The 14,037-nt window shown below is 43.6% G+C and overlaps 2 protein-coding genes across 8 annotated transcripts in view; both read right to left on the bottom strand.

Moving 5' to 3' along the window:
- LOC119491100 (interleukin-1 receptor accessory protein) overlaps positions 1 to 14,037 on the bottom strand; it is a 256,684-nt gene that overhangs the window by 117,188 nt on the left and 125,459 nt on the right. The window lies entirely within an intron of this gene.
- LOC119491093 (NLR family CARD domain-containing protein 3-like) lies at positions 22 to 12,356 on the bottom strand. Of its 7 annotated transcripts, none has more exons than XM_037774737.1 (11): positions 12,202 to 12,355; positions 11,917 to 12,007; positions 11,335 to 11,475; positions 9,005 to 9,083; positions 8,592 to 8,820; positions 6,556 to 8,356; positions 6,278 to 6,451; positions 4,751 to 4,924; positions 4,575 to 4,621; positions 1,210 to 1,784; positions 22 to 306 (listed from the first exon to the last, which is right to left on the bottom strand). In XM_037774737.1, the coding sequence occupies exons 2-10, from the start codon at positions 11,973 to 11,975 to the stop codon at positions 1,231 to 1,233; spliced, it is 3,258 nt and encodes a 1,085-aa protein (XP_037630665.1). In that variant the 5' UTR covers positions 11,976 to 12,007; positions 12,202 to 12,355; the 3' UTR covers positions 22 to 306; positions 1,210 to 1,230. The 7 variants fall into 7 exon arrangements, with proteins under 7 accessions (XP_037630665.1, XP_037630667.1, XP_037630669.1 ...); XM_037774739.1 differs by having other exon boundaries at positions 1,237 to 1,784; XM_037774741.1 differs by having other exon boundaries at positions 11,917 to 11,988; positions 12,202 to 12,285.

Below are 14,037 nucleotides of genomic sequence, written 5' to 3'. Positions count from 1 at the left end.
GAAATGATGAAAGTGATCAAATGAACCAAAGAAAACTACAGATTTTATTAAAAGCATTTAGAAACATTAGAAAGATGAAATATTGAATATATGACTGTATCCCATTCATTACATTACAGGATGACTCAAGAGAGAGAAGAGTTCATGATGAATGTTGATGATCAACAGATGACACATGAAGGATTTGGGTTTGAGTGAGTGTGATGGTGAACACACTGAACTTTGACTTCAGTCCACAGGAGACACTCAGACCTGCAGAGGACACAGAGACACTCAGACCTGCAGAGGACACAGAGACACTCAGACCTGCAGAGGACAGAGACACTCAGACCTGCAGAGGACACAGAGACACTCAGACCTGCAGAGGACACAGAGACACTCAGACCTGCAGAGGACACAGAGACACTCAGACCTGCAGAGGACAGAGACACTCAGACCTGCAGAGGACACAGAGACACTCAGACCTGCAGAGGACACAGAGACACTCAGACCTGCAGAGGACACACAGAGACACTCAGACCTGCAGAGGACACAGAGACACTCAGACCTGCAGAGGACACACAGAGACACTGAGACCTGCAGAGGACACAGAGACACTCAGACCTGCAGAGGACACAGAGACACTCAGACCTGCAGAGGACACAGAGACACTCAGACCTGCAGAGGACACAGAGACACTCAGACCTGCAGAGGACACACAGAGACACTCAGACCTGCAGAGGACACTGAGATACTCAGACCTGCAGAGGACACAGAGACACTCAGACCTGCAGAGGACACAGAGACACTCAGACCTGCAGAGGACACACAGAGACACTCAGACCTGCAGAGGACACAGAGACACTCAGACCTGCAGAGGACACAGAGACACTCAGACCTGCAGAGGACACACAGAGACACTCAGACCTGCAGAGGACACAGAGACACTCAGACCTGCAGAGGACACAGAGACACTCAGACCTGCAGAGGACACACAGAGACACTCAGACCTGCAGAGGACACAGAGACACTCAGACCTGCAGAGGACACAGAGACACTCAGACCTGCAGAGGACACACAGAGACACTCAGACCTGCAGAGGACACAGAGACACTCAGACCTGCAGAGGACACACAGAGACACTGAGACCTGCAGAGGACACAGAGACACTCAGACCTGCAGAGGACACAGAGACACTCAGACCTGCAGAGGACACTGAGATACTCAGACCTGCAGAGGACACAGAGACACTCAGACCTGCAGAGGACACAGAGACACTGAGGAACCAGGAAACCAGACCCCAAACCCAGGATAAAGAGGTTCAGTGAATGTGGTGCTGAAGGTGTGGAGGTGGATCAGGGTGTCAGAGGAGACTCTGTAGAAGGACAGAGTGCCAGCAGGACAGTCCACATACACTGCTACTCTACCAGGGGAGGAAGAGGGGGAGTAGGAGGAAGAGTAGGAGGAGGAGGTGATGGGTGTTTCTCTGTTATTGTGCCAGACAGAGTAACGACCACCAGAGCAGGTCAGATTCCAGGACTGATCATTCCTTCCAAACACACTGTCTCCTCTCCTCCTGATTCCTCTGTAACTCACTGATATCTCAACCAATCCGCTCCACTTGACCTCCCAGTAGCAGCGACCAGTCAGACCAGTTCTACACAGCAGCTGATTCCAGGAGATGAATCTGTCTGGATGATCAGGATATGACTGAACCTCCTCCACATGTGTCACCTTCCTGTTGTTGTCAGACAGTTTGAGTTTTCTGTGTACTGTGTTTGTGTCCAGTTCCAGTTGACAGACATCTGATGGAGAGAAGAAGACACAATACAGCTGCAGGTCAACATCTGGTGATTTATTAACAACTCTACTGACAATCAGTGAAAGAAAAGTGACATCTGATATTCAACTGTGAATGACGTTTAACAACCTTTAACTAGAAACTCAACAATCCAGTTGTAACAGCATGAACAGCTCCTCAACATGAGAGTCAACATGTGGACGGTGTTCTGCTGTTGGTCCCGGTGTGGACCCGAGGACGACAGCTGATGATCCAGTACTGAATAAAGTCTCACTAATAAAACTGGCTCATCATCTTCCACTGCAGCACAAAGCAGCTCTGAACCATCTGCTTTCTAAAACGCTGATTAGCTCCACCAAAGAGCTCACATTCAGCACAACGTTCACACCTTTGAACATCACAGAGTCATTGTACTTTGACTTGAGTGAATATGTTCAGTCCTCTAGCCTCCGCTGGGTTTCACTTCTGTAACATGATGTGATTCTATGTTGTCATGTTTCAACTGACTGTGCTGATGTCTGCTGGACATTGTGTTGCATTCATTGTCTGCATGTTATCCTCCTTATTGTCGGGGCGTTACTGAAGACATGATTATGGACCTCACTTCTGCTGAGGTAGCAGTAAGCTAGGTAGTCCCATAGAGGCTAACCATGGAGGCTATCCATAGAGGCTAACCATAGAGGCTAACCATGGAGGCTATCCATAGAGGCTATCCATAGAGGCTATCCATAGAGGCTAACATAGAGGCTAACCATAGAGGCTAACCATAGAGGCTAACCATGGAGGCTATCCATAGAGGCTATCCATAGAGGCTAACCATGGAGGCTATCCATAGAGGCTAACCATGGAGGCTATCCATAGAGGCTAACCATAGAGGCTAACCATGGAGGCTATCCATAGAGGCTAACCATAGAGGCTAACCATAGAGGCTAACCATAGAGGCTATCCATAGAGGCTAACCATAGAGGCTAACCATAGAGGCTAACCATAGAGGCTAACCATGGAGGCTATCCATAGAGGCTAACCATAGAGGCTATCCATAGAGGCTAACCATGGAGGCTATCCATAGAGGCTAACCATGGAGGCTATCCATAGAGGCTAACCATAGAGGCTATCCATAGAGGCTAACCATAGAGGCTATCCATAGAGGCTAACCATAGAGGCTATCCATAGAGGCTAATCTTCTAAAGCAAATGCTGCTTTATATTGAACAGATCTTTAACTCCGTGGCAGAGACCCTCATCCACTCCTTCATCAGCTCCCGTCTGGACTACTGGAATGGAGTCCTGTCCGGGGTACCCAGCAAAGCCCTGGACCGGCTCCAGTACGTCCAGAACTCAGCTGCCAGGGTTCTGACCCGCACTAGGCTCTGGCAGCACATCACCCCGACACTCATCCATCTTCAATCAAGTCCTACATCAACTATTAACTCCTCCTTCTCACATACAAATCCCTCCATGCCCCCCAGTACCTAACCAACCTTCTCCACCTCTACACTCCATCCCAGAGACTACGATCCTCCAACCCCCCAAACCCGGCTGAGAGCCTTCAGCGTCGCGCCCCCCCCCGCCCTCCGGAGCTCTCTCCCTTCTGAGATCAGAAATGCTTCATCCCTGGACACTTTCAAAAAGCACCTCCAGCACCACCTGTTCATCAAGACCTCTGACCTCTAACTCTTCCTACACATCACTCCTTTTAATGACTTAGCTCCTGTTTTGATTTGTTGTTTTCTTTCCTTTTGTTTTTATTTATCAGTATGATTTTGTGTGCCCTCTTTGTAAAGCGTCCTTGGGTTTCTTGAAAGGCGCTATATAAGTCCAATTTATAATTATTATTGTTATTATTATTATTATTATTATTATTGTTATTATTATTATTATTATTATAACTAACGTTAAATTAGCATTTTCTAAAATGTCCTTGTGGAGCTCTGGTACTTGTTGTGCTGTTAGCGGCTGTACTAACAACCAGACAGAGCTAAATCTGTGGCTTCAACAACAGTGTGTTGAACATGCACCCAAACAAAAAGGGATTGTTGTTGTGACCAACGGAACAGTTTCCATCGCCGACCTACAGACGAGGAATCCAGAAGAATGTGGCTGAGAAACCTCAACTAGAAGAGACCACCATAAACCCTCGTTATGTGAGCTCATCTCATTTAGTGGACTAAAAGCCAACGGAGGAAAACTCGTATCCTACTTTGTGGTTGGGCTATAAAGAGCAGCGGAGAAGAGACGTCAGGTCCTCAAAGGACTGACAGCAGAGCCAGGAGGACATCAGCTATGATGTCATGTGTAGGGAGGACTCAGCATTGTAGCGTTGGTTTAATGACAGCCAGTTACTTTAACTATTTTCTGTACAGTTTATAATGTAAGGCAGTTTATGAGACGGAGTGCAGGGCAGCATTAGACTACAGTTAGTTTAAGTACGGTTATCTGTGTAGAAAATAACTAAACCTTGTTACTGTGGAAGTACTGATCTGCCTCAGAGCTTTTCAGATTGTTCATCACTTCACCGTCTGTAGCAACGGAGTCAATAACGTAGCTAAATATGCTAGTGGAGGTTATCTGAGGCCACTTCTTCAGGTCGTCCTCCATCCCTCCATAGTAGAAGACAGAGCTTTGATCACATTATCCTGTTTTATCCTGTTCAGCGGTTCATGTTCTGCTTTCTCTGGTTCTAATTTTACATGTTGTCGTGTTTTAAAGACTAATTTAACATCAGGCTGACGGACAACAGTTGAAAACTAGCCTTTTGGCATAAAATAAATAAATCAAACTTAAAACACACTCACACTTCCTCAGACCAGGTCTCAGTCTCTGCTGTCCACCATGGTCCATCCTGCAGGAGGAAACAGTCATAATCAACTTCATACAGCTTCACTCAGATCCTCCATTAAACATGAACCAGAGTTCCTCAGTTAGGGACAGAGAGCTGCTGTTGTCTTTCTGTCTGTCCATCTGTCCATACCTGAGAGTGTCCAGTGTCCAGTGTGGATCCTCCAGTCCAGCAGACAGCAGCTTCCCTCCTGAGTCTCCTGGATGATTGTAGCTCAGGTCCAGCTCTCTCAGATGGGAGGGGTTGGAGCTCAGAGCTGAGGCCAGAGAAGAACAGCCTTCCTCTGTGATCAGACAGCCTGACAGACTAAACACACACAAACACACAGTGTAAACTCTCTAAATTAAAATTAGTTCTGTTGTGGAGGAGGCTGCTTGGAGTTGTGGTCAGCAACACGATATAGAGGTAGCCGGGGGGTGGGGGATGTCCTGATGGCCTCAGGATTGCATCTCTGTCTTTCGGTGATGAGGATGTTCTGAAGGCTGAATTTATCTGTGACCTCCAGTGAACACTGGGGCACCTTCAACACTGAGGCCATAGCACGCTACCAGAAAGTGGTGTATTGGTCCTTTAGGGTTGGGAGTGAGTCACTGCCCCATGTGAAGAGTATTTTGGGGTCTTGGTGATGAGTGAGGGTAAGATGGAGGGTGAGATCAATATGCTGATTGGTGTGACATCAGCAGTAATAGAGCCATTGTACTGGACTGTTGTAATGAGCCTGAAGAAAACCTCTTCATTTATTAGTTGATCTACAATCCAACTCTCACCGATGACTTGTTTCGTTAGTGTTGGGGTTTTATTCTCTTTAGACCACACATTGGACTATATATATAACCTTTATTAAACTAGGAAGTCACATTGAGATTAAAACCTCTTTTATAAGTGAGACCTAGTGAAGACAGGGTCAAATAGCAGCATCCAACACAGAACAAGACAACATTGAATCACGACAGCAACAATAGGTACGACCAAACACATTACATCATCATACAGTGCATTAACAGGGCAGCATGTTGGTCATGTGTTTGCTATTTAATTGACTGCAGTGACCACTTCCTTTATTCTGTTTAAAATCGACAGATTAATATCATTAAAGGACTGTAATTAAACTGGGCTTTATATATCCACGTCAAGTTTCTGTGTAGTGAACAGACCTGGAATTTCATCATTTTAGAGGTCACTTGGCCTTGAAGGCAGCACGGCCATCACTTAAAACACTGATTTTAAGTCCATGGAAATAATGAATTTAACCTAAGAGTTAAGAATGATTTTATTTTTAAGAAATATTATAATTAACAGTGAAATAAATACATAAAATATTATTTGTATTTACAAATTACCATTAGTTTTTCGTTGTTATTTCCAAGTAAAGTTTCTGTGTCTATACTGGTGACGAGCTCCTGAGTCAGCAAACCCCTTCAGTACGATATTGCTGCCACATTTAATACAGGATCATAAAACGGACTTAAAAGTCTCAACATGTAATCTGCACTGTTACTCAGGTCCAGGTTTCTCAGACTAGAGGACTGGAAGCTGAGAACTGAGGACAGAGCTTCACAGCTTCTCTCTGAGAGGTTACAGCCAGGTAACCTAAAATGATTAAATCAAAAGTAAATAACAGCTCAAAGAGTCTTAATTTTAAAATAGCTGAACACCAACCTGAGAGTTTCCAGTTTACAATGTGGACTCTTCAGTCCAGCAGACAGCAGCGTCACTCCTGAATCCTGTAGGTCGTTGTTACTCAGGTCCAGGTCTCTCAGACTAGAGGACTGGGAGCCGAGCACTGAGGACAGAGCTTCACAGCTTCTCTCTGAGAGTTTACAGCCACTCAGTCTGAAGAAGAATCAGCAATACATAAGAAACAATTACAAACAATGGTTGTTGTTTCTGAATAAAGAAAAACAACATTTAATGTGGATAGTTATGTGTCCACGTACAGAGCTTTGTTGGAGGCTTTGACCACCGGCAGCAGCCTCAGAAGAGCCTCCTCTGAAGCAGAGTATTTCTTCAGGTCAAACACGTCCAGATCTTCTCCTGATGACAGTAAGATGAAGACCAGAGCTGACCACTGAGCAGGAGACAGTTTATCTGTGGAGAGACTTCCTGAACTCAGGGATTGTTGGATCTCCTCCACCAGAGAACGATCATTCAGTTCATTCAGACAGTGGAACAGATTGATGCTTTTCTCTGCTGAGGAATTTTCACTGATCTTCTTCTTGATGTACTGGACTGTTTTCTGATTGGTTTGTGAGCTACTTCCTGTCTGTGTCAGCAGATCTCGTAGGAGAGTCTGATTGGTCTCTAGTGAAAGACCCAGGAGGAAGCGGAGGAACAAGTCCAGGTGTCCGTTTGGACTCTGTAAGGCCTTGTCCACAGCACTCTGGTAGAGATGTGTTGGATCAGGTTTGTCTCTGAAGACTTTGGACAACCAGGAGGTTTTTTGTTCTTCTGCCATCAGATTGACATCAGAGTTGATGAATATCAGATGGACATGAAGAGCAGCCAGAAACTCCTGAACACTCAGATGGACGAAGCAGAACACCATGTCCTGGTACAGTCCTCTCTCCTCTTTAAAGATATGTGTGAACACTCCTGAGTACACTGAGGCTGCTCTGATATCGATGCCACACTTTGTCAGGTCTGATTCATAGAAGATCAGGTTGCCTTTCTGCAGCTGATCAAAAGCCAGTTTTCCCAGAGACTTGATCATCTTCCTGCTCTCTAGACTCCAGTGTGGATCTGTCTCAGCTCCTCCATCATACTTGATGTTCTTCACTTTGGACTGAACCACCAGGAAGTGGATGTACATCTTAGTCAGGGTCTTGGGCAGCTCTCCTCCCTCTCTGGTCTTCAACACCTCCTCCAGAACTGTAGCAGTGATCCAGCAGAAGACCGGGATGTGGCACATGATGTGGAGGCTTCGTGATGTCTTGATGTGGGAGATGATGCTGCTGGTCTGCTCCTCATCTCTGGATCTCTTCCTGAAGTACTCCTCCTTCTGTGGGTTGGTGAACCCTCTGACCTCGGTCACCATGTCAACACACTCAGGAGGGATCTGATTGGCTGCTGCAGGTCGTGTGGTTATCCAGAGGCGAGCAGAGGGAAGCAGTTTCCCCCTGATGAGGTTTGTCAGCAGCACATCCACTGAGGTGGACTCTGTAACATCAGTCAGGATCTTGTTGTTGTGGGAGTCCAGAGGAAGTCGACACTCATCCAGACCGTCAAAGATGAACACAACCTGGAACTCTTCAAACCTGCAGATTCCTGCTTCTTTGGTTTCAGTAAAGAAGTGATGAACAAGTTCCACCAAGCTGTACTTCTTCTTCAGCACATTCAGCTCTCTGAAAGTGAATGGAAATATGAACTGTATGTCCTGGTTGGCTTTGTCTTCAGTCCAGTCCAGAGTGAACTTCTGTGTTAAGACTGTTTTTCCGACGCCAGCCACTCCCTTTGTCATCACTGTTCTGATTGGTTCATCTCTTCCAGGTGAGGCTTTAAAGATGTCTTCTTGTCTGATTGTTGTTTCTGGTCTGTCTGGTTTCCTGGATGCTGTTTCAATCTGTCTGATCTCGTGTTCATCATTGACCTCTGCAGTCCCTCCCTCTGTGATGTAGAGCTCTGTGTAGATCTGATTCAGAAGGGTTGGGTTTCCTGCTTTAGCGATCCCCTCAAACACACACTGGAACTTCTTCTTCAGGTTAGACTTGAGTTGACGTCGACACACTGCAGCAACAGTTCCTGAATAAACAAACAAGAAATGAAACCAGTGAGTGGATCCTACAGAAGATCAGAGAATCTAAACATTTAGTTTTTCCTCCATCAGATTTATTCAGCTCATCAGTGGAGGACAAACAGCCTCTGATCTGATGAAGATGTGTGCAGCATATTAACAGCAGAGTTTTAAATGTAAACTTCTCCCATGTTGTCTCCATTTCCTCTTTCCATCATGTTAAATCTGTTAAAATCCTCTTACTGCTCTGCAGACAGTCAGCCAGCTCCTCCTGCTTCATTCTCCTCAGGAAGTTCAGTGTGATCTTCAGAAACGCCTCTCTGCTGCTCCTCCTCTGCTCCTCATCCTCACCGTCCAACACCTCCTCATCCTCCCTCTGACTCTCTAAGCATTCTGGGTAATCTGGACTCAGAACCTTCTGGATCTTCTTCAACTCGTTCTTCACAAAAGTGCCGATGTTGTCCTCCAGCAGCTGGAACAGAAAGATAACTTAACATTTAATTTAAAGAACACAACATGTGATTCATCTGTCAGTCTGAAGGCCTGCTGGTCTGAACAGAGCAGCATGGAGACTGTTGGGACCTGATTGGTAGTTTAGCATTTAATGTGTGGTTGATGTAGTTAATAGTGAAATGTGTGTTTGTACATGTACACACCATAAATATGGAGTCCAGGTCTGTTTGATGCTGCTGGGCAGACTGACCACCGAGGCCCTCTGAGCTCTCCTGATGAACTCTGTGGAGAAAAACATCAAGTTTAAGAACATTTGAGGACTTAAATCTGCAGCTAACTAAAGGTGTTCTGAGATGACGGCAGAATGGAAATTGTGGCTCAGGAGGTAGAGTGGGCGGTATAAAAACACCAACATTACTAAGGCCTGAAAGCGTCCTACTGGGGGGTCCCACAAGAGAAAGAGGACCTAATGTCAGGAGATCTTAGAGCTGTGTCAGAGGCAGGGATGGAAAACTTGCTGTGTAACTGTGGATGTTGGATGTAGAGACTTGGCTGGTCATCATCGAGTCATCAGCATCACATCAGAGGCTGTTGAACGATCCAGATGGTGATGGATCAGAGGAAGTGATCTATAGTGTCTGATCAAGGTGGGCTGGGTCACCTGGGAGAGGGTGTCCAATGTTGAAAGATCACACCACTGCTGATGAGATGAAGTGTACCGTTGGGTATATCTCAAAACCACCATTCAGACTCGCCATTCAAAATGGTGTCAAAGACATTGAACTGCGTTTCCCAGGGTCCTTGAGTCCTTAACTCCACCCATGGACTCAGTAACCATGGCTACTGACCGATGACCCATTCACACCTATCTGTGAAATCCATCTAGGACAAAACCAAAGAAGGAACAAAGCAAGTTAGCACCAAGCTGCTAACTCTGCAGGAACAAAGGACCGGACCAGTTTCCCTCCAATCTACACAATTGGATCTGAATACAGTAATGACTGAATCTTTTGACTGGAACCAGAATTTTCCACAGCCCGGCTTCTCCATGTTTAACCGATGGAATCGCCAGTTAACAAAGAACTCCTTTCTCTTCCACTGGGTAAAGTAACTGGGCTTACCTTAGCACAGCATTAGCATATAAATTGCACATGACTAAGCAAGACTGTTTAACCTCCACTTCTTTGACTGTACGTGCATTGATTTGGTTTAATGCTATTCACTGAGTTTTATTGTAGTGATATTGTTGTAGTCAGGATATTTGGGTAACTGGCTTTGTCACATTTGATGTCTTTAGTTATGCTCCACACAGACAAAATGTCTTGCATGCTAACTAACTCTTTTCTAACCCACCACATTATCCACCACATATTAAGATCACATACATAAACTGAATTGGTATAAACACAAACATACACATTCAGAGAGTCTCAAACTACCACATCACACAACCCTTTGTTCTTACTGAGCACATGTGCTCCGAAAGACAAAGAGACCATTGTGTTTGATGTCCCGGCTGCCATCTTTGATTCAGGAAAGAAATATAATCTCTACTCACTGACAGGTGTGATGTGCAGACCACATCCAAAGACCCATTGTTAAAATGCTTGCTACTGATCTTTCACAGGCAAACCAGCCTTGCCATTCAGAGTGAAGCAGCCCTGGAACAGGAGGTAGATTCCCTAAGAACGCAAAATGCTCATCTCCATGAAGTTCAGACAGCTAACAAGAAAATGATGCATTACTTAGAAGACCTGCATTCAGCAGAAGTAGATCTTTGCTCAGAGAAAAAATAAATAGTTAGGTGTTAGATTAGAAGGTCTCTCCCCACCACAGTCATTCAGCCAATGTGATTCTGACTACTCAGATTCACACTCTTCACTTGATGAGACGTTAACTCCCTCTACACTCAGAAGTGAAGGATTTCCAACCGACTCAAAGTCCTTTGGGAATGAAGTCAGCTACACTGAGAGACAGAGCTAACAGCTACCTGACTTCTCAACTCTGACACGGACCATGAAGAGACATGCAGCCACTGAGAGATGACACTTTCTACATGGACAGCAGTAGCTTTGAACATTAAATCACCACAGAAAATAAACCGAGCAGAAGAGAGAACCGTTTTTAATGCATCATGTCTACGTGACATCCAGGTAATCAGGTCGGTATTGGTGCTGATACCTTTCCATCGGATCGGATCAGCCCTGTTGCTCACAGTTCATTAATCTCTTCACCCAGTTTATTAATCCTGATATCAATATCATCACCTTTGAACCAGCAGCTTCCATCTTTGAAGTTAACTCAAAACAGTCTTTTTCAAAGACAAACACATATTGATTTAGTTTAACATGTTGAGCCTAATTTGCTTTATAACACTGAATTGTTTGACAGGTGACTGTACAGGTGAACACTGTGATGTCACTGCTGAAACAATCTATTGTTGAGTCCTACAACAGACTCTGAAGCTCTGGACCAAGACCGGATTCTTTTTATCAAGAGTGTCAGATAACAAAGTTCAGTTTTAAATTATTACCTTCCATCAGCAGCTTGACCAACTTTAAAGTAGATAGGTTGACCCATAGACTCGTCACTCTTCATGGACACACAGCTGGGTTCAGGTCCAGATTCAGATCCACGATCTGGTCCAGGAGAGTCTGGTTTCTGTCGCTGCATCCTGACACAAACAGAGACAGTGATGAGTAACGTTCTCCTGTTCATCAAAACTTCATCCGAAGAAAGAAACCGTCTCCTCTCAGTTGATTAGTTGACTAATCAGTTGTTGACTCTTTGTTCACTAATAAAGTTAGTAGTTAATATTATAACATTCAGTAGTTAATATTATAACCATTCAGTAGTTAATATTATAACCATTCAGTCGTTAATATTATAACCATTCAGTAGTTAATATTATAACCATTCAGTAGTTAATATTATAACCATTCAGTAGTTAATATTATAACCATTCAGTAGTTAATATTATAACCATTCAGTAGTCAGTAGTTAATATTATAACCATTCAGTAGTCAGTAGTTAATATTATAACCATATAGAGTAGTTGAGTGTGTGACAGTGAGTGTGAATAATGATGGTGGACAGTTAGAGATGGTCATCTCACCTCTGAGTTTTGCTCTGAGTGGTTTTAGAGGGGGGGACTCCCTCCTCACACTGATCCATAGCAGAGTCCACCCTGCTGGGAGAGATGCACTCTGGACATTTAGAACAGAGAAAACACCTGTCATTAATCTGAGATTAATCAGCATTCACTATTTTAATACATTGACAGCCCTAATATATATATATATATATATATATATAAACTCTTCAACACAGCTTTTTACAGTTTGATGAAACTAACATGAGATCAGCTGAGAGGCATTCAGCACTGAAAAGGGTCACTTACCAAAAGTTTAACCTGGAGGAAACATCTGAGACACAACGGGACAAAGTGAAAGTAAAAAACTGAATAAACAGGAAGTCACCAGAGAGAGAGAGAGGGAGAGAGAAGGAGAGAGACAGAGAGGGGAGAGAGAGAGAGAGAGAAGGAGAGAGACAGAGAGAGAGAGGGGAGAGAGAGAGAGAGAGGGGGAGAGGGAGCGGGGGGAGAGAGTTGGTGAGAGAGAGGGGGGAGAGAGAGAGAGAGAGAGAGACAGAGAGAGAGAGAGGGTGAGGGTGAGAGAGAGAGAGAGAGAGAGAGAGAGAGAGGGGGAGAGAGTTGGTGAAGGAGAGAGAGAGAGAGAGACAGAGAGAGAGAGAGAGAGAGAGAGAGAGAGAGAGAGAGAGATTGTATAACAGCCAGTAGGGGAGAGCGGGGTGAGTTGAACCAGTTATAAACATGTAAATGATGTAATTCATATCAAACCGACGTTCAGGAATCATCAGCCTCATGTGACTGAATGAGGATAAAGGATGTAAAAGGTGTTTGTTGCTGACAGACAGACTCTCCTTCTCTCTCTGACTTTAATAGAATCATTAATAAAAGTTAACGGGGGAAATAACAGATCATAAAAAGACAAATCATTCTAATAAATGCAGAAAGTGATTTCAGACTGTTAGTCAGGTTTTATAAAGCTCTCTCAGTGTCAGGCTGCTTCACTGGCGCTGTGTGAAGCAGAGATACTGCAGGTCCTTCTGCTGCTGCTCAGAGCTTCAGTTAACACAGATTAGAACTAGATGGTGAATCAGAAGACAACTAAACTATAAAACCTTTAATCTGTGATCTGTCTTCACTCCGGTATGAAACTGTAAAACTACTCTGTTACAGTGAAAGTACTGCATTAAAAATGTCCCTTCAGTAAAAGTATGTCAGTATAATCAGTAAAATGTAGTTAAAGTGTTCAACTGTGACTGCTGTACTATTATATATTTTATATATATATATATATATATATATATTATATAATTTATTACTATATAATTATAAAGCAGCACAATTGGGACTCTGCAACCATGAAATGTTTTGTTTTTTTTTGCATAAAAAATACTTTAATTATCAAAATAGTAGGCAATTCATTTTCTTTCAATTAGTTAATTGATTAAACTGTAATTTCATGTGTTTTGTGTATAAACATGTCATTTGTAAAGTAACTGAAGCTGTCAGATAAACGTAGTGAAGTATTGTGGCATGAAAAGAAAATAATCAAGTAAAGTACAAATACCTCAAATTAATGTACTCCGTTATATTCATCAGGACACAACCTGAGGCACCACAGGCCAGAGAGCATCTGCACTCACAGAGCACCTCTGGTTTCACAACAGCTGCTTCCAGCTACAATCAGACTGGTGGTAAAGGACGTTAAAGAGGGACACAAATACACCTCACCTCCATACCATTACTGACACACAGCACACCTGAACTGAATGGACTGTAATGCTGTGCAATAAGCTGCCTTCCACTGTGGAATTCTCTGAAATATATTAATTATTTATTTTTTAAATTATTTTGAGAGTTACAAGTTCTTTAAACATGGTCATGGAGCATATAAATATATATTTACTGTATATTTGTATTGTGGGGTATCGTTCCTATGCAGAGGGTAGTTTTATATTTCAATAATTGATTTATTTATTGTGCTACTTATTTTGTTCTGTAATTACCTTGTGCCTTTTCTACCTTTTTTCTTTTCTTAAAGCTGACTTGGTGTAAACTGCTCAGAATTACAATGTTCTTAAAGGAGCAAATGGCAAATAAAACTCTGCAATCTTGAATATTCCACCACTGTTTACATCTGAGTCTGTA

The sequence above is a fragment of the Sebastes umbrosus genome, chromosome 7 (genome assembly GCF_015220745.1).
Source record: "Sebastes umbrosus isolate fSebUmb1 chromosome 7, fSebUmb1.pri, whole genome shotgun sequence".
NCBI lineage: Eukaryota > Metazoa > Chordata > Actinopteri > Perciformes > Sebastidae > Sebastes > Sebastes umbrosus.
Note: the sequence above shows the minus strand (reverse complement) of the source record. Positions and strands in the feature narration are given on the sequence as shown.

What these genes read in the sequence shown, in the direction of transcription:
- LOC119491093 (XM_037774737.1), bottom strand. Translation starts at nt 11,975, where the DNA reads ATGGATCAGTGTGAGGAGGGAGTCCCCCCCTCTAAAACCACTCAGAGC. An exon ending in ACTCAGAGCAAAACTCAGAG is followed by an intron (nt 11,476 to 11,916) that starts GTGAGATGACCA and finishes TGTTTGTGTCAG; the next exon opens with GATGCAGCGACAGAAACCAG. An exon ending in GGCTGACTGTCTGCAGAGCA is followed by an intron (nt 8,357 to 8,591) that starts GTAAGAGGATTT and finishes TTGTTTATTCAG; the next exon opens with GAACTGTTGCTGCAGTGTGT.